This window comes from Cylas formicarius, unplaced genomic scaffold (genome assembly GCF_029955315.1).
Source record: "Cylas formicarius isolate icCylForm1 unplaced genomic scaffold, icCylForm1.1 PGA_scaffold_1__22_contigs__length_36826433, whole genome shotgun sequence".
NCBI classification, from domain to species: domain Eukaryota; kingdom Metazoa; phylum Arthropoda; class Insecta; order Coleoptera; family Brentidae; genus Cylas; species Cylas formicarius.
This window is the reverse complement of record NW_026844264.1, coordinates 6,394,362-6,414,684: the sequence shown is the minus strand read 5'-3', so window position 1 is coordinate 6,414,684 and position 20,323 is coordinate 6,394,362. Positions and strand designations below refer to the sequence as shown.

The 20,323-nt window shown below is 34.5% G+C and overlaps 1 protein-coding gene and 1 non-coding gene across 8 annotated transcripts in view; both read left to right on the top strand.

Moving 5' to 3' along the window:
* The window catches only part of LOC132697456 (E3 ubiquitin-protein ligase UBR5), an 84,809-nt gene extending 64,486 nt beyond the window's left edge, over positions 1-20,323 (top strand). For 6 of the 7 annotated variants that reach the window (XM_060662990.1, XM_060662988.1, XM_060662987.1 and 3 more), the window contains exons 31-41: positions 1,560-1,723; positions 1,786-1,959; positions 5,143-5,499; positions 6,835-7,065; positions 8,860-9,193; positions 9,278-9,421; positions 11,513-11,729; positions 13,966-14,172; positions 14,233-14,380; positions 16,426-16,656; positions 19,749-20,323. In XM_060662990.1, coding sequence (XP_060518973.1) covers positions 1,560-1,723; positions 1,786-1,959; positions 5,143-5,499; positions 6,835-7,065; positions 8,860-9,193; positions 9,278-9,421; positions 11,513-11,729; positions 13,966-14,172; positions 14,233-14,380; positions 16,426-16,656; positions 19,749-19,961 — 2,420 coding nt within the window. In that variant the 3' untranslated portion in view covers positions 19,962-20,323. The remainder of the gene's footprint in view (positions 1-1,559; positions 1,724-1,785; positions 1,960-5,142; positions 5,500-6,834; positions 7,066-8,859; positions 9,194-9,277; positions 9,422-11,512; positions 11,730-13,965; positions 14,173-14,232; positions 14,381-16,425; positions 16,657-19,748) is intronic. The other variant, XM_060662992.1, reaches the window with a different exon arrangement.
* LOC132697522 (small Cajal body-specific RNA 8) lies at positions 4,545-4,672 on the top strand. The gene has a single exon (XR_009618168.1). It is a non-coding gene; the product is annotated as a small Cajal body-specific RNA 8 (non-coding RNA).

The following is a 20,323-nucleotide window of genomic DNA, read 5'->3' as shown; positions in this document are numbered from 1 at the left end:
AACCGAAAATACTAAATTTATTTATAAATTATTACTTAAATAGGTTTTGTAGTACTAGAAGTTTGAAATACTGGAATTACTATAAACTCAAATTTACATTATCTATAAGGGCTGAAAGGAAAGCATATCCTAACTATAACTAACTCTTCTCAGCAAAAATGGAAGGAATTAAAGAAACTAAATATTAAAAAGAAATAATTGCAAAAATGTAGAACAAATGTACACAAATAATAGGGAACAATCGTATACCTAATAACGAACTACTACATTTTTCTAGCAATTTTTTTGTAAATAAAAATTTTTCATTTTCTTGCTCATGGATCAGAAAGGTTAGGTATTACTCCACGTACTCTTTGTTGTCCTTTTATAATTCCATTAAAAAAAATGTTTCATTTCAATGTTAGCACTATTTACAAACATTCTGGATTCCTCCTGCGTCGGTTGATAAATCAAATTTACCGACGTTTAGCTCTGAAGGATGCAACAGGACGATTGGCAAAACCTCAGCAAGTTTTATTTATAAACAACTGACGCAGGAGGAATCCAGAATATTTGTAAATAGTATTATATTAGCCTGTGGTGGTTACACTAAACCAGTTGATTCTCTATAGGCAGTCCTCATTTAGAATAGTATCAAGTTGTGTGACAGCTCTGATTGATATTGCGAATGATGTTTTTAAATCACGGGAGAGAATAGTGCTACAATTCTAGTTACACTTGATATTATACTAAGGCATATGATATCATTTATCACGGTATTTGAATATCAATCCGAAAATCAGCCCTTTCACTAGTATCGTCATTTTTGACCGATAGGTATCAAAGGACGGTTTAGGATAACTGTCGACATAGTTTAGGTTACAGCAGCATTGTCGCTCCATTTTTATATAGCATATACAGTTTTAACTGTCTTCAGTATCGCAAGTAACATTTATACTCAGGCGATACCCAGATTTCTAGCTTCTTCTCCCCCAATAATATTAATAATATAATAATAACCTGTTAAATTTTGACTTGATAAAAATATGTCGGCACGTTCTATAAATCAATCCTTCCAAGTCTAGTTAATTTTAAAATATTATCACGACAAAGTGATAATATTTTAAAATTAACTGACTGGTTAATTGACACAAAAAAAATATCTCCGGTCAGTTCCATAACCCTGGCAGTAAGTGTGATCACATTTAAAAACTTTTGTAAAAATTTAGTTTTGATAAGAATTTTAAATTTAACCTTCTACACATTACTTTATATCTAAAAAATGCTTTTCTCAAATTGTCTCAAAAAACTAAGCCTGTTCTACGTGAAACTTTGAGTTTATCACATTTTTGAATATGATTTCCCATAGGTATTAGGATAGCTTTGTTTCTCTTCTCCGTATTTATTTGCTAAATAGCTCATTATTTAAATCCTGAAATATTTTAAAAATTCTTTTTTTTTTATTTTCTGAAGTTAAATTATCTTTAGTATACCGGTGGTAAAAATTAAATACGAATTTACAATATATTTTGTTATCATACGTGTATTAATCGTTGTTTTGTGGGTTTAAATATTTTTAGAAGAATCTATGAACGACAGCCCGCAGGACTTGTCGAAGAACAATTCGAGGTCGACGACACCCGCCCCCGGTGACATTTCGCAGACCCCGCGACCCCAAATAATCGTGTCGCCCAGGAGGGTGGACAGCGCTGTCGTTAACGATACAAGTTCGGGATTCGAGAGGGTGCGGGTTTTCTTCCCCCATTCCGAAGGCCTGCCTCTTCCTAATCGGTGTTTTTTTTTTAGATGCAACTAAATACCTCATCCAACTTCTCCAACTTGTCTGGCGGTATGGATACCAGCCCGGCTACCAGCAGTTTTCACGGGATCGCGGGAATTCCCGGCCCGTCGCTGAACGCTCCCGGTGCCTCCAGGAGTCCCAGCAAGACGAGCGTTATCGTGAGGGCGGGATCGTCGATGGTGAGTACCTTTATTACTCGAGCTTTACTTACGTCACTTACGATTGACCGTACCGCATCCTTATTTCCTACGTCATCTGTATAGATGGGACATTGGATTGTTGTCAAATGTTCAAATTGTTTTTTCATTTCATTACAAAGATAAATTAAGATTCAAAAACTACTTAAAACTACTTCAAAGTTAATATACTCTATTTCAGAAACTTGTAGAGTAATAAAAGCTGATTAAGTATACCAAGCAATACTTAAGCTGCTTTTATTGTTTGGCATTGATTTCATTGCAGTTAGGATACTCGTAAAAAGGAAAGAATTGTATTTTAACAGAATAAAAATTAGGTATAATGTACGGGATGCTCCGTTAATTACGGGATGATAAGTTATCTCAGAATCTGTAGAAAATATCAAAAAAACGTGACGAATAAAATTGTTTGGGTTCACTTGTACTTTTCAAGTATGTCAAGGTGTTGTTGAGTAACTTGTAACTTTCGCTGAACTGTACCGAAGTCTTACCGTTTCTGACCTATTTTGAATTTTTATATGAATAATACCATTAAATAAATGTATTTATCGATTTCTACAACTGAAAGCCTGAAACACTGTTTTTACTATTTTTTTCCGTATTTCGCATTTAAAAAAGCAGTGTCTTTGCACAAGGTTTCGTTGTAGTAATAGTAATATTAAGCTTTTTTCCATTGTAAAAATGCCAAACGGCTATTAATTGATCAAAAGCATACCCGGTCATAAAGCTATTAACAATAGAGCTTTGAAATTTCTTTCATATTTAAAAATGGAACAGATTTTGTGAAAAACATTTAGATATTTTCTGAAACTACTGAATCACTATCACTGGAAAAAAATATTTGCAAAAATATATGTATTTTCATAAAAAATGTTTTTTTTTGTGAATGTTGTAAATAATAAACCCTTTTTCTCCATTTTTTAAAGGAAAAATGTGTTATGGACTTGATATCCTTTTTTTTATTAATTTAACTATAACAATCAAATATGACAAAGTTAGGTCCAATAAAAGTGTCCAAACATTGATTTCCAAACCCACAGCAAGATAAAATAGTGACGTTTCTGTAGCGCTTCATTGTTTTTTTCGCAATATTTCGTCGTCGTAGCATTTTTGTAATGAAAATAGTATTTTATTGCTATTATTTCTAATATTTCTACAAGTTTTTGAAATAGGAAACAAAGTCACCCACTTTCTTAATTTCGAAATACAATAAAATTATAAAGAGTCCTTTTTACCATTTTTTCATTAAGATTTTTGTTACTTTTTGACCACGCTGTATTTATTTATTTTTGAAATACTGATACATACTCCTAAAGTATATTTCCTTCTATACGAAAGTTAACCCTAAATATGTAACAAAGTCACAGATATCGATATATGTATTTACACCCGCGTCACTTTTGACATAAAATCCAAAATCTCAGAAATGGTGCTGGGTATTACATTACAAATATGTCCATGTTCTTTACAAATTCTGAAAAACTGTTCGTCCTATAATAGACCCTGTGCATGGTATTAAGTGTCCTTATTTTTTTGTTAAAAATTTTACAAAAGTATATATTATAAGGAAATCAAATTATAAAAAATCATATTGTTTGTCACCTGAGGAACTGTCGGCTCTCCTCTTGGCTGTATAATTAACGAGTCGACGGTCCTATCTTCTACGGCATATTTGTATAGTATAATAGTAGTATAATAGTATAATAGTTTCTTGTTTTTCAAACCTTCAAATTCAATAGTCTTTGTGGTTTAGCAGTCGATAAGTTCTTGTTTTCCTCCAAGATGAAGTTGGAGTCTACTACTACTGAAAAACGCCTTCAAAAACATCCAAATGTGTGGTTATAAATTTTTTAGGCAAAATCCATCTTTTTTAAAGTGATCCATGAAAGTTTTTTAATTATTAACGGATTATTTACAATTTTTGTCTTAAAGGAATTTTATTGGACCGCCTGGGCATTTCCATCTGACCCGCTGTTAAGCGGTGAACAATCACAACAAATCCTAGTTAGGATCGTATTTACAATAGAGATCAAAACTAATTGTACTGCACAAAGTTCGTGAGCAGAGCTTGTTACACTACATTTTTCTGAAATAGTCTATAATTCAGGGATTGTTGAAAAATCGAGTTTGCAGACGTTTCGCCGATCATCGCAGAGCTTAACTGAAACTTACTCGCAAACTACTCTGTACCTGCTTATATACTGTTTGACGCGGGCAGAGCTAAAGGAGGGCCTACTAAAAGTTGAATGATTGATAAAATTAAAATTCTTGCATGTAATCAGTTTTTCTACTAAAGAAAAATCCGAGAATCCAGAGAAATCTCTATACAACCAAACAATCTTAACTGCAACTCAGGTCTTTACTTTTCACGAATATGTTCATGTCCTTCCTTTAGCTACGCCCCCTCAAATAGTATATCAGCAAGTAGAGAGCAGAACGCGAGTCAGTTTCAGTTAAGCTCTGAAGAAACCAACAGAATGATGGGCGAAACATCAAGTTCGATTTATCAACGAGTGTCGTAGTACCCTGTGAAATATTCTTTGAAAAATTAATAATTTAGTAGTTTATGGAAGAAAGAATACGTGTGTAAGTTATTTAAAATTTGCACATCACAACCCTTCCTAAAATATTATCGCTTTCTGATGACTCCACCCGTTTGAGTATTTGGTTGGGGACAGATACGAAGCGTACACAATGTTTATTCTCTTTATTGCGATTCTTATTTGTCTATCTATCAGAATTCTTAGCCACCTGAATACTTTCTAATAATTTTAGAAATATATGTGATGTATTATTTAGTTACTTTTTGTTTTCATTATGGTTTCATATGTAAATCAAAATATTCATGCAAGTTTCGAGTTTTTATAAATTCACTCATATCGTTTTTATAAATTCACTCATATCGTTCGAGGGGTTTTGAAGTTATTTTTTTTATTAATTATTAATACATTGGTTTTTGTACCTATAATAATTTATACCTCTTATATTTCATTGTACGTTTCATCAGAAGGGGCGGCCCTAGAAATTTGCATACAGTGGTTTTTTCCTCAAATTCCATTCAGTTTTGCACTCCTTAAACTAACTTAGTTGAATATTTTCCTTCTTAGAAGGTATAAATTATATTGAACGTTTCGTGCAACTGAAACCGAATCCTCGTTGTAACAGGGCTCCAATACGCAAAGCCAAAAATCGAACGATTCGGACATTCTAATGGACGTCCAGTTGCCTGAAACCCTGGAAAACCAGGAGATATCCGCCAACATAACGATCGTGACGACGTCGGTGAACTGCGAGCAGGCGATCAAACAGCCGACCGTCGGACAGCTGGTCTCGCACGATTTACTCCTCGGCCGATGGAGACTGTCCCTGGATCTGTTTGGGCGGGTTTTCATGGAAGACGTCGGTCTTGAACCGGGCTCCATTGTGTCGGAACTCGGAGGCTTCCCGGTAAAAGAAGCCAAGTTCAGGCGCGACATGGAGAAGCTGAGGAACAACCAGCAGAAAGATTTGACCCTTGCAAAGGTAGAGACCGTTTTGACAGTCTCACAGAATTTCGGGCACATCCCGATCAAAAATCAAATAAGTTGTATTCTGTTTCTACATGGTTATGATCATGGTTCTATGTTTACCGAAATCAACTGCCTCTGCTTTTGTTAGGTTCGAAACAGAGTCGATTCATTGTCTTCTAAACTTCCTCATTAAAATTCACAAAATGGAAAACTCGCGGCTTCCTAAGATTTGTGTTAACCGACATATTCAACTTCTCGATTCTTTTCGAATCAAATTTCACTGGGCGTTGCCGGCAAAACTTTTTTTTGAAAACATTCAGTGCTTAGACAACTAGGAAAACCAAAATTTACTTAATACAGCACGAACCTTTTCTGCTCATTGCTATTGCACAAAACTTAACGTTTGCCAACTTTTATCCTCATTTGACTCATCACATCCTCAGAATATTTGTTGCTCCATAATCCAATATTCATTAACAGATTAGTTGCTCAAATAAGAACAAGGAACAAGTCTCTCTTTCTACTTAACCTACAATCATAATAACTTTAAAATAAATTCTCAAAAAATTGCTCTGTTTGTAACAGGCATGAACTAGAAACTTTTGTCCATGTGCTCTTTTTATGCCCTTTATTTCAACATCGTTGCTTAATCTAACGTCCAAAAAAGACATTTTTTTTATTTGTATATATTTTTCTGGAATCGTGCAGACCCTTGTTTAGCAGAATGTAATGTTTTTCTTAAGCAATAATAACATTGTTATGATCGTGGTTGAATAGCAATATTGTTAAAACTTTAGACGATGGCAATATGGGTATGTAAAATCGTATTCTGTTTCTTTCATCTTAACAATAATGGTTATGAAATAAGACCCTAACTAACATGGCTAATGACGTTGCCAATCATTTATTGGGCGTCTGAAATGTTTTTTAAAAAAAATTATGTTACCGTAAACAAAATCCACATTTTTTCATCGACAATTTTTAGTTTCAATTTGCGATTGAAATTCATGACTAATTATTTCATTTTGTGGTACTTTTGAAATATCATTTCCTTAAATTGGCCAAGAAAATTAAAGAAAACTAAGAAAAACTGCCGCAAAATAAAAAAAGAATTCATATTTGGGTTTACTAGTCGATAGACCAAAGCTTAGATTTGGTAGTATAAATAATGACATTTTTTGTGAAAAATTCGAATATATCTGCAAGGATAGTGGGTATTAAAGAATATCTTATAATTAAATTCCTCATTTAACCATCTTTTTTTCTTCCAATTTTGGTGGATATTTCGTCACTCTTTGCCTCTGTAAGTCTCTCGATCGTGGTATTATAGCCTGACGGACGGTTTCAGATCGAAAGAGATCGGACCCAGCTCCTGATTCAGACGTTCAAGGAGCTGAACAGCCAGTACAACAGCTTTAACAGGAGGAACCCGTCGTCGCCGCCGCTGGCGGTTAGTCGGGTCAAGGTGACCTTTAAGGACGAGCCCGGCGAGGGCAGCGGAGTCGCCCGCAGCTTTTACACGGCCGTGGCCGACGCCATTCTGTCCAACGAGAAACTACCCAACCTCGAGGCGGCTCAGGTAAGGAGCAGTTATCATTCTACCGCACTATGAGAAAGAAATTCCTTAAAATAGGGAATTATTAAAAAGTATGAAACTTCAAATATGCTTCCATTTTTTTTAAGCATCCCAAAACATTCCCCTACAAACAATAATATAGCTATACATAATACTAATGGTGATGAGTTTTGTTGCGCTGAAGACATGGCTCACTACGCTTATGATTATTTCATAAACATTGGAGTAAAAATGGAGAATATTATACGAACTCCAGAATCAATGTTTCTGACTCCTTGACAAAGAATGAACTTGTGAAACATATTTCATAACGCTTCATCAGGCCATGTTGGGATAACCGTTTTGGTGATAAAGGCAACTGATGAAGAAATAATTAATCCATTATTACACATAATTAATTTAATTTTCAAAACAGGCATTGTCCCTACAGATTTTAAAATGTCGATGGTCACACCACTACATAAATCTGGTACTAAAGCTAACATAACAAATTATAGACCTATCAGTTTGATTAGTAATTTCGGTAAGATTTTTTAAAAGAGTTTCAAGGACAGATGGATAAATATTTTAAATACTAAATCCATAATTTCTCCCAATCGATATGGTTTTCTTGGAGGGCGGAGTACTGGTGATCTACTATTGTTAAAAACTTAAATTTAGGTACAAAAATGTATGGCCTTTATTGATCTGGCAAAAGCATTTGATTCGGTTCCTCTTATTTAAGCGTTATATCATTATGGTATCAGAAGAATAGTCTCAAAATTAGTAAAAAATTGTCTAGCGGATAGGTATCAGACTGTGAAAGTAAATAGCTGCACATGTAACAAGCTCAAAATAAAAATTGGTGTTTCGCAAGGTACGGTCTTAGGACCTATACTTTTCATAAACTATTTATTGAATTTAAGCACCTGTGCCTTGACTGTATCATACGCAGATGAGACTGTTCTTCTTTGTAGTGGTGATAACTGAAATACAATTACAACACAAGCAATAAGTGGATTAAAACTCCTCAATATAACATAGGGCTTCTTGTATTTGGGTGCCATTTATTGTGAGATACATTATGATATTGTACTTGTTGCGTTTTGTTTGGTTCCATGTAAATACTGTGGGTAAATAAATAAATAAAACAAAAATTTGACTTATTTGGTGTGAGCAGTTATCAACTAATAATATTAAAATCGTCAAAACTGGTTAGCGATTTACTAAATATTTTGCCATGAGTAACGTTCATGTAGGAAAGTCGATTCGTTTTTTTAAGATATTAATTTTCCGTCATTCCATTTGGCGGTGCAGGAATACTCGCAATTATTACATATTGGTGCAACAAAATTCTTAGGAACTAACCAAAAATATCTTATTACTGCCTTGGAGGGGTCGGGTACCGTTCACTAGACCTATAACATCCAACGAAATATGGGAGAGTATAGACACTGTGCTAAACTATGTTGGTTTATATCAAGAAAAAACTAACTCTCACTTTATCCATTTTTGTTTATAAACAGCAACATCAACACGCACTTAGCTCTTTTTATCTCAAGATTTAATGGGTTCTGGGCATATTTTGAGGCCATTTTAGTTGTTGAATGTCGCAAGGTCATCGGTTAGTTTTGGTTAGTTATAAACCTCAGGCATGCAGTCGTTGAATGAACCTTCTCCTTTTTTTCATAGTTACTTCATTATTAGAATATATCTCTACAAGTTATGCCCTTTTTCCACATTTTAACAGGTTTGTGGTCCACAATACACCCCAGCTGTCAAGGTAACTGCCTCATTGTAATGAAAAAACGATTCTAGGTGGACAACAAGTACTCCCCACAATACACCGTGTTGCAAAGACTTCGAAGGGACAGGGAGGTGTTGAGGAGGTCGTTACCGTCGAGAGGTTCGAGCCGAAGCAGGGACCATCACCGGCGGACGATGAGCGTGTACGCGAGGGCGTTCGTGCCCGCCGACAACGTCCACAACAGCACCGACGCCCCCTCCATGCCCGATATTTCGTCGCCCGCGTCGAATCCCCCTGCCGGCAATATCAGGAACGAACACCTGACCAGTCACCAGCAGCAGTTGGGCGATCGGCTCTACCCGAAAGTGTACAATTTGCACCCCACCTTCGCGGGAAGAATAACAGGTTTGTGGTTTCGGTTTCAATCGGTTGCATAAAACATCTGAAATTGGTATTTGTATCTTAAAATATCATTTTTTTTTGCATCAGGTATGTTGCTGGAGTTGTCCCCCGCACAGTTACTTTTGCTCTTGGCGTCTGAGGAGTCGCTCAGGTCGAAAGTGGAAGAGGCCGTGGAGATGATTCTGGCTCACTCCCACTCTCAGTCAGAACTCAGTAGCGACGCCCTGTTAGGTGAGTGCTCTCCGCGCAGACTGGACAGACCTAGATTTTCACTTCTTGCCAATTGCTGTTTCTTAAAATTTTTAAATAAATGATCTTAAAAGATTGGGACCGGCAGACTATCTACTAACTTGGTCTGCGAATTATAACAAAGAATAAATAAAATAAATAAAATTTTGCCTTTACGGATTGCCGTTTCTTAAAATAAAAATAATAATTCTCCCTAAAAATGTTTATGGAGATTGCATTACAATTTGTGACAGAAATCTATAGAAAATTGGGCCATGAATTAACACAAAGAATGTAGTAAAATTCTGTTTTGTATCGCGTATTGATTGCAGCTTCTTAAAATTAATTCTCAAAGATTTTAATTAGCAAATAATGAACTTAAATTTTGACTGGCGCTTCTTGTTGATTATTGTGTCTTAAAATAAATTCTCGAATCTTTTAATGAATGAAAATGTAAACGTTTATAGAGATTTACTTACAAATTGTGACAGAATGTTCACATCCTATCTATTAATTTGTCCCATGAAGTAAAATTGTGCTTCGTATTGCGTATTAAAATAAATACTCGAATGAATTTTTTGTGTGAGAATTTACGTTTTAGATTATCTGCTAATTTGATCTATAAGGTTTAGCAAATAATGAACTTAATTTTTTGCATCTTATTGATTACTGTCTCTTAAAATAAATTCTCGAATCATTTAATGAATGGCCTGGAGAGGATCCTATTCTCGCTAAAAACGTTTATAGAGATTTACTTACAAATTGTGACAGAACGCTCACATACTATCTGTTAATTCTTCCCATGCAGTAACACAAAAATGAAGTAAAATTCTGCTCTGTATTTCGTATTGATTACTGCTTCTTAGAGTAAATTCTAGAACATTTAATTAATCTTTTTTTTTTTTGGAATTTACATTTTCTTATTTAGATTGTCTACTGATTTGTCCTGTGAAGTTCAACAAACAAACAACAACATTTTAAATTGCACTTCTTATCGATTATTGTTTCTTAAAATAAATTCTAGAATTATTCAATGAATGATCGTGAAGGATTCAATTCTTGCTAAAAATGTTTATGGGGATTTTTTTTCAAAGAAACTTACTGTAATACTTTTTACACAGCTTCCGGATTCCTCCTGCTTCGGTTTTGGCTGAGTCGAACTTGCCAACGTTTCGCCAATCATCCTGTTAGCTTCTTCAGAGCTCTGCTGAAACTGGCTCATGTTTTACTCTGTACCTGCTTATATAGTGTTTGACAGGGCCTAAGCTAAATGAGGGGCATAAACACCTTCTTGAATGACTGATTCCCATATTGGTGACAGGTAAAGACCTGAGTCGCGATTAAAAGACGGTGTTTATGCCCCTCATTTAGCTCCGCCCCCCTTAAACACCATATAAGCAGGTACAGAGTAAAATACGGGTCAGTTTCAGTTTCAGTTCTCAAGAAGCCAACAGGATAATTGGCGACACGTTAGCGAGTTCGACTCAGCAAAAACTGACGTAGGAGGAATCCAGAAGTGTTGTAAAAAGTTGTATGGGGCTTTACTTACAAATTGTGACAACGATCTTGTACTATCTTAATTTGTAACACAATGAATGAAATAAAATGCTACTTTGTATTTTGTATTCTTAAAGTAAATTCTAAAACCCTTTAATGAATTTTTTGTTATGGGATTTTACACTTTTACTCAAACTATCTACTAATTTATGCTATGAAGTTTAACAAAGAATGCAGATAAATCTCGACTTGCACTTTTATTGATTATTGTTTATTAAAATAAGTTCTAGATTCTTTTAATGAATGACCTTGAAGGATCCAATTCTCACTAAAAATGTTTACGTGCAAATTATGAAGTAACACAAAGTAAAATTCTGCTTTGTATTTCATATTGAAAACGGCTAAAATTATCCTACGTGAAGTAAAACAAAAAATGGTTTAAAATTCTGCTTTTATTACTGTGAATTTTCGAAGTGGGAGTCTAGATTTGTTTAGTTGACGCTTCGCTTCGTCGGAAAATCCGGACGTTTCGGCTTTTCCACTCGTATTATATTGGTTTATTTGGTTTTACACGTTGTTTTTTCTTTTGCATTTTAGAGTTAGATGTGTTTTCGTTGAATGAGCGGGGCGATAATGCGAGAAAGGGTAATGGCGGTCGATCGAACAATGCTGATAATTCTGTTACAGAGGAAACCGCACCCGACGAAGAGGATAACGCGCCCCTATTCTACTCTCCCGGCAAGAGGGGCTTTTATGCACCGCGACAGGGCAAGGCCACCTACGAGAGGCTGAACGCCTTCCGAAACGTCGGACGGTACGCTTTATTCGTTTTATTTCATTTGCTAATTAATTAAAAGGATAATTTGAGTAGTAGATAGTCTAGACGGATCTGCTATCAGGTGCAGAGTACCAGGATATGACAGGATCCGGTTGTGTTTTAAATTTTCCACATAACGCTTATAGCCTATCTACTAATTTGTTTTATCAAGCACAAAGATTGAAGTAAAATTGCTATGGAACGATCATAGCCTATCTACCCATGTGAATTATGAGGTAAAACAATGAATGGAGTAAAATTCGGCCTCTCATTTCTTATCGATTGCAGCTTCTTAAAATAAGTTCTAGAATTTTTTAATGAATGTGCGCAAATTACGATATAACCCTCCTAGCTAATTCTAAAATCTTCTAATGAATAAGCTGGAAACTATCCAGTTGTCGCTAAATTTCTTTTTGGGAATTTACACGCAAATTGTAACAAGAAAACAATTCAAATTTTGTTTTGCACTTCTTATTGATCTCTGTTTCTTAAAATGAAAGCTTGAATTTTTAAATTTTTAAACCTTGAAACGGTTCAATTTAGACTAAATTTTCTGTAAATTACAATGTGACGCTCTAAGACTATCTACTAATTTTTTTCTAAAGTTCAAAGAAAAAAGAGGTATTACTCTGCCTTCTATTTCATATTCATTACTATCTCTTAAAGTAAATTCAATAATCTGTTAATAAACGGAATACGAAGTAAGATAAAGAGTCACGCAAAATTTTGCTTTTCGCTTCTCATCAATTGCTTGAAAGGGTTCAGTTTCGTCTAAATTTTCTGCACATTGCGACAGAGAGCTCTTAGACTATTTACTTATTTGTTCTATGAAATTCAACTAAGAAAGAAGTAAAATTCTGCCTTGTGTTTTAAATTGATACTTTTGCTTAAAGTAAATTCGAGATTATTTTATTGAATAACCTCTAAAGATCCAGTTCTCGCAATTTTTTTTATAGGAATTTACATATACTATATGCTCTACTACTATATACTAACAGGCTCTACGTGGTAAAACCATGAATAGCTGTTTTTTTAAAATAAATTCTAGAATCTTTCAATGAATGACGTTGAAAGAATGCAGTTCTGCTTTGACTCTCTGAAAATTGCGATAGAACGTTTTGAGACTATGTAGAGTAGTTCTATGAAGTTTAATGAAGAAAGAGGCAGAATTGTGCTTTGTATTTCATATTGATTACTCTTTAAAGTAAATTCTAGAATCTTTTAATAAGTGACCTCAAAATCATCGAGTTCTCGCTTAAATTTTCTCATATTCATATTCTATTAATTTGTCCTATGAAGTTGAACAAGGAATGAAAGCGACGAGTTATTACTGGGAAATTTAAGTCTATTACGCAATTATCTCAGTAAGAGATTACTGTCTATATTTGTGACATAACATTTTGTTTGCGATTTTGCAATGTACACCCTTACGCAGATGATGCACAAGCTGTACTTTTCATTTTTTCCGTCAACTTACAATAAAGCACAAATGAAGGTTTAGATAGATTAATCCAGTTTTCAAATAATTGTAATTTAGAAATTAAAGCAAAAAAATTTTCAATATTTGGTAAAAAGATACTTTTCGCACAAAATTTCAAGGTGAAGAAGTAAAATGCTCCAACACTTGTAGAAATTTGGAACTTGATTTCCTAAGAGGCATTTGTTGTCAAAGTCATTAAAAACAAAGTTGACTGATTCAATGATTTTAAGTCACTTTAATTTTTGTGACAGTGTATATGGCCCATGTTTGGATTTGTGTGACATCAACAGAATACAAAGGGTCTAAAAGTCATGTTTGCGTTTCATTTATGGTATACGTGCCAGGGATGTCGTTTTATATAAACTTAAGCTACAAAATTGTTACTCTATTGAATAAGAGTGCCCCGTACTTACGCTGAACTTGAGATTTCGTGGCTATATATCGCCTCCACCGCATCAACTAACCCTCTTTCACAGATTTCTCTTATAACATCTATAAGCTGTACAATAGAGTTCCTAAAGAATTAAAATACTTTAGGCTTAAACTTGTTTAAAGATATCTATAGAAAGTACCTTCTCGACAACGATTGTATGTAGTAGGCGACTCTGCGTAGAGCGGGATTTTTTTTTTGACTAACGCTGGTCTCATACAAAAAGTTTTGGCTCCACTTTCTGCAGCCTTTAGTAGTGCCCACCCGATGATCAAATATCTTGTGAGTGGGTAAAAAGAGGATGAATTTCTTTTTTTTTTCAGGTTGCTCGGGTTGTGCCTGTTGCAGAACGAATTGTGTCCGATTTTCCTCACGAGACACGTGCTCAAATCGATCTTGGGCAGGCCGATAAAGTTTCACGATCTCGCGTTCTTCGATCCTGTCGTGTACGAGTCGCTCAGGCAGCTCGTCGTCGACGCGGAAACCAAAGATAGCAACAGCCTGTTTTCCGCGTTGGACTTGAATTTCACGTGAGTTTCAACCGATCGTAGGTCGACTTCACCTCATTGATTGTTTTCTGGGACTCGTAGGATTGACCTCGCTCACGAAGAAGGGGGCGGTACCGTCGAGATAGTGCCCGGAGGCAAGGATATCGAGGTGACGTCCTCCAACGTCTACGATTACGTCAGGAAGTACGCGAAATACAGGATGCTGAAGGTTCAGGAAAAGGCCATAGAGGTGAGCTACCGCCGCGGTTGAAGGAGAACTAATAGTAGATATTAAAATAATTAGGCCCGATGTACTTAAATTAACTATAGTTAAAGATACATAACACCTATAAGAAAGCCTCACTGATAAACAAAAAATTGCATAGGCGGGGAACAGTACTTTATGTATATTTCAAACCAACGAATTATCTATATTTAAATTTAAAATTTGTTATATTAAATAACAAATAATAGAAGATGTATCAAGTATTTTATAACATGTCCTTGTTCGTTACAATATGTACAAGGTGTCTCACATAAAGTGACCCATATACAGAAATTTTAAATGCAAAACTATTATAAAGTTATATTTTATTATTATATATATTTATTATAAAATTATATAGACATCATAAAAACAAAGGTAACTTTCATTAGACGTTTTTGGAAATATTCAAGATTATATATATGGTGTGTTTCTTGTTTTTTGAGTCTAGAATTATAACGGGTGTCTTTCTTACTGCATGAGGTTCAAAATTGTGTACTACAGAACGCGCAGACAACATGTCCCATACCTAGACCTAGTGATTGTAGATTTATTTGACTTTTTCTCATTTTTTTGTGCATTTTATTTAAATATAATGTTTGCTGTGCAATTAATATGGAACTAAATAGTGGATCCTATTTTTCATAATACTACTTAGTCTAATATTTATTTTGCGGGCTTTTCTTAATAAATTGATTTTTCTATAACAAGTCGCATAACCTTAAATATTTCCCAAACCATGCGGATATCGAGTAGGTTGGATAGATGAAAGTTACCTTTGTTGTTATCATTAATTCCAAAACGCAATAAAGTATAGTGTTCCATTTAATCGTTCCAATCCACAAGTGAAAAATTCCCGTAAATACAAATAATTTTGTAATAATGTTTCATTAATTCGTAATAGTGAAATATGACCCATATTGGAGAAAGAACAACCTACAACTGTATTCTTTCTATTTACTCCTAAAAGACTATTTTTTTTACATTTGGATTATTGTCAATATTTTACACAAAGAATAGTATGTATTTTGATTCGCGTTACTCTAATTTTCATTCTATTTTGCTGCTTTTCTTGCAGTAACTAAATTTCCACTGCTGACATCAACACAACAGATTTTTTTTCATACAATCCCACAAAATTTAGTAATATCTTACCTGTGCAAAAAAATTATCACTATCCTTTTTTATATAATATATAAATATATAATTAATATATAAAATAATAAAAATATATATAAATATATATTATATAGTTTCATTGATCATCTCTTGCTGTTGTAATTAAATCAGCAAATAAACCTTCGGGGTACTTTCCAGATGCTATCGTATGATTTTCCAAAATTATATACATTTACTTTTACAAATATGTATAGAGCAAATGTTAAAAAAAAAACAGTAAACATTTTTAATTACAACTGAATTTTTCGTTGATGAAGATCTTGCCAATCAAGAAATTCTAGCATAAATACTGTTTTCTACTAATATTGATTTTTTAAGCTTTATTAGTCTTGTGGGGTTTATTTCTCTATCGATTTATATCATTAGAACTTGAATGATTAATAGTGAAAAAAATAATTTTCAAACATATCGGTTCCTGGTCAATAGTTTGTCCGTTGATACTTCTGAAATTGAGACTTCAATATACTATATGGAGTAAATTATGGCAAGCAAATATATTAAGCCAGTTTTTAAAAAAAAAATGTTTTGAACGCATTTTTTTACTATTTTATTTACTCTGATCACTTTATCCGCCGCTCTTATGTGGCAATAATCGCCACCTAGACTTGTTTACTACTTACTTGTGAAAAGATAAACAATCCCCTACATTTTCTTGTTGGCCACAAATCACTCACTTATTTTCCAATGTTTAAGTAACTTTTCGATAAATAGTCATATTATCGACTAATGGAAATTTATTAAATTTGAACGGTAACCTTTACTATCTGGGCGGGCCGTTTGGAATTGCGTTATTCTTTGGCTTTTGTACGTTTGAACTACTAATCTGACGGATACAAAACCATGCTTTTTAGAGTATCCGTACCGGTGTATTCGACGTGTTACCAGAAGGTTCACTGGATGGTCTTACGGCGGAAGACCTTAGGCTTTTACTTAATGGCGTCGGGGACATCAACGTGGCCGTTTTAATATCGTACACGTCCTTCAACGACGAGTCGGGCGAGAGCAGCGAGAGACTTGTCAAGTTTAAGCGGTGGTTGTGGTCAATAGTGGAGAAAATGAGCCACCTCGAGCGCCAAGACTTGGTACGTGCCCTTGTAAATGTTTAATGCTGCAGCATAATTTTATTTCTCTACTTCGCGTCCTTTAAATTAAACATCTCAGGTTCTTCGTAGTGACTCATCAAAATATTACTGACGTTCCACTCATTGCCACACACATTTGGCCGTATCCACAACACAACCCATTTTGTGTCAGTCATTTTTAATAATAACCGATAAATACTCACTAAAGGCGACTGTCGCTCCATCTAGGTCAAAAACTAGGAGTACCATAATAAGATAGTAAGAAGATAATTTTTGACACACGCTGTTATCGATGTGTCTCATTCATTTTATCTTTCTTGAATCCCTCCCCCTACTTAAAGTATCTAGGATTATTAAAAACAATGTTAACAGTTAGATCACGAATATTGTCTTACCAATATCGGCTATTAAAAATCTTCCGTGTTATTTGATAAAAAAGTGAGTTCTTATAAGTAAAAAAGGTTAATGGAAGCTATCATAGTCTTTCAACAAAAGTATTTTTTTAGATATAATTGTTGGCATATTTTTGAATAGCTATCCTGGCTATGTGACTCCTAAAGGCTGCGTGCGCCATAAAATATACGTGTCCGTTTTTCTACAGTATAATGTTTGACGTCACAACAGCGACATGAAATAAACGTCACTTAAGTTACCTAAGGAACAATCTATTTTCCAACATATCCATTCACTGCTACTGTAATGACGTCAGAATGCGATTCTGCATTTTCATATAAATAATAAAAATCATGAACCATGAAAATAGCAATCTTTCCTTTAGAAACAATTTACACAACAAAATTTTTGGCTTCACTTTTCCCACTTAAAAAGTAGGAAAATCGGAGCTATTTCTTTGTTTTTTGAATTTGGAACTCTTATGTATATTTTAGACGCAGGACCTCAACTTTCAAATTCTCGATGTGTTCAATTTCACCATTTTTATTCGGAACTATACTAAAACTTTCTTGCTCAAGGCAAATACCACCCGATAATATAATATATAATATGTGTAACAAAGAGAAAGAGAAATTTTAAAGTATGAAAAGTGGTGACGTCAATTTTATTTTCAGGGAATCAAAAAGGTGTTTGGTTTCTTTACTTTGAATTCATTTTGCAAAAATAACTTCTAATACACAAATAACCAAAGATACATTATATAGTAACTTTATGCAATAATCTTTTTTTGCATAAGGAGAGTTTTTCCTTCATCTTAAAAGTTTTCGTGCTAATTACTTTCACTGGCGTTGTTGAACAAAAATATGATATTACTTCTCCATACCGTGCGTAGAGTTTTAATTTTGTTTTTAAAGGTGCTAAAGGTGTCTAAAAGAATATTGTAATTTTCAGTTGTGATACCTATTGTATCTTTTCTTCGGCATTATTTAAAACTTTTCGAAATAAATTTCGGCCAGTTGACAAAACCGTGTTTTTGTCTAACAGTATTGGGTATTTCTCATAACCTTAAATCAAGATATATAAAAAACCAATAACCATCCGACATCTTTTTTTTTTACTTCGTTGTCATCGCAGTTTGGAATATATTAAAAATTACGTCATTACAATTTGTCAAATTTGTGAAAACATTAAATACAAAAATCACGACCAAATAAACATGAAAATTTTGAATCGAGGACGAGCCGATCCGGCTCAAATTTGGCACGAAGATAGGAGGTTGGGAAGATATTAAAAAAAATACTTTCTTAGCTCCTCCGGGAGACAAAATATTGGTCAAAACAAACAACAAAATTATTACAAATTCCAATTTCTCGTCCTCGAAAACCCCCTTATGCTGAATTTTACCCACTTTTCGGAAATCACCTCGAAATCAAATTTTGGGCAAAAAAATCGGCCCGAAAATCGATGGTTAATATTGAAAGTTTTATATCTCACTCATTTATAATTTTGAGAATTTTAAATTTTTAACGTTATATAGTTTGGTCCTTTCTCTATCTGACAATACCAAATAGTCTTATCCAAGTTGTACCGTTTGCCGTCGGGAACGGTTTTTGTGGGACGCTGCAAATTTTTAAATAATGCTTAATTACAATTAAATGGAGCGGGCTGGGGGGGACTTTATGGTATTGGCCGGAATACATCATTGACCCCCATCTTCCATAAAAATTTCAACTTTTTCGGAGCCACGTAGATAATTTAAAAAATCAAAAATGTAAATTGAAATTTGGCACGAAGTAGGGGGTCGGGAAGTGTGAATAGTGTTTAATTCTAAGTTTCTTAGCTCCTCCGGGAGACAAAATATTAGTCAAAAAAATGTCAATTTTAAAAAAAAATGTCGATAGTTTATTGACATTTTCAAAAAAATATTACAAATTATTACATTTGAGAAATCCCATTTTGTCCTGAAAAATCAGCCCGAAAATCGATGGTTAATTTTGAAAGTTTTATACCTCGCCTATTTATAATTTTGAGAATTTAAAGTTAGTGTCTTATATACCTTGGCCCTTCCTCCATCCGACGATACCACAAAGTCTCACTCAAGTTGTACCGTTTATCGTGGGGAACGTTTTTTGTGGGAGGCTGAAATTTTTTAAAAAATAATTAATTAGCATGGGTCGGGCTGGACTTTATGGTATCTATGGAAAGACCTTATTTTGACCTCCATCTTCATAATTGTTTCCAATTATTATTCTCTATATTTCGTTCTCACGTGTGTGTGCGTGCGCATGTGTTTGTATAGTAATCTAACGGGTATACTGCCGGATTCTGTTATGACCTCCTTTAGGGAATACAATTTACATAGGATTTGGCTATTAAAGCTTCAACTAGTTGTTCTTTTCTCTTGCAATCTCACTTTTTTGCTGCAGATTGTTGATACTTTTTTAGCTAAAGTGTGGTGATTATCATAACCTATTGGGTTGCCTGGTGGGATATTTGGAATGATTTAAATTAATGTATTTGTTATTTGTCAAAGAGCGGAAGATTTAGTAAAAAAATGGGAACCTCTCACCTAAATGTTTGGTGGAGGGGAGAGTTGGCAACTCTAGCATAACATTCGTTATTAATTGCTTAAAAAGGTTACAATATTCGTCTCTAACTTAGATTAATAATAACCCGGCCCTAATACTCGAGCCTTGCAGGTATATTTTTGGACCGGTTCGCCTGCATTACCGGCCAGCGAGGACGGTTTCCAGCCGATGCCCTCAGTGACCATACGACCCGCCGACGACGCCCACCTGCCCACGGCTAACACGTGCATCTCCCGCCTATATATACCCTTATATAGTAGCCGAACTGTTTTGCGTCAGAAACTGTTACTTGCCATTAAAACTAAAAACTTCGGTTTCGTCTAATTTTCGTCATTGTTTTGGGCGCGCGGTTTCTGAATAAAGTTGTCTTTTTTTCCCTGTTACGTTTTATGGCTTTATTTTTCGATTCGAATGTGATTTGTAATATTTATTGTTGTCTCAATGATGCGGTTCGAGGGGGAAGAGTTGTAAATAAAGCGTCGATCGGAAAGAGGGCGTCCGGGCAAAAGCGTCGGACTTTGACTTTGTAGTTTTGGGCTTATATCGCGACGTTTTTGTCCGGGCGTCGCCTCGCCGAGCGAAAGTCCTTCCGAGTTGGAGACGGAAAGGGGGGATTAGTTTTTTCAATTGTTAATGGACGAAAATATATCTTAAACTGCTTATGTATGGAAATAAAGCAAGGTTTA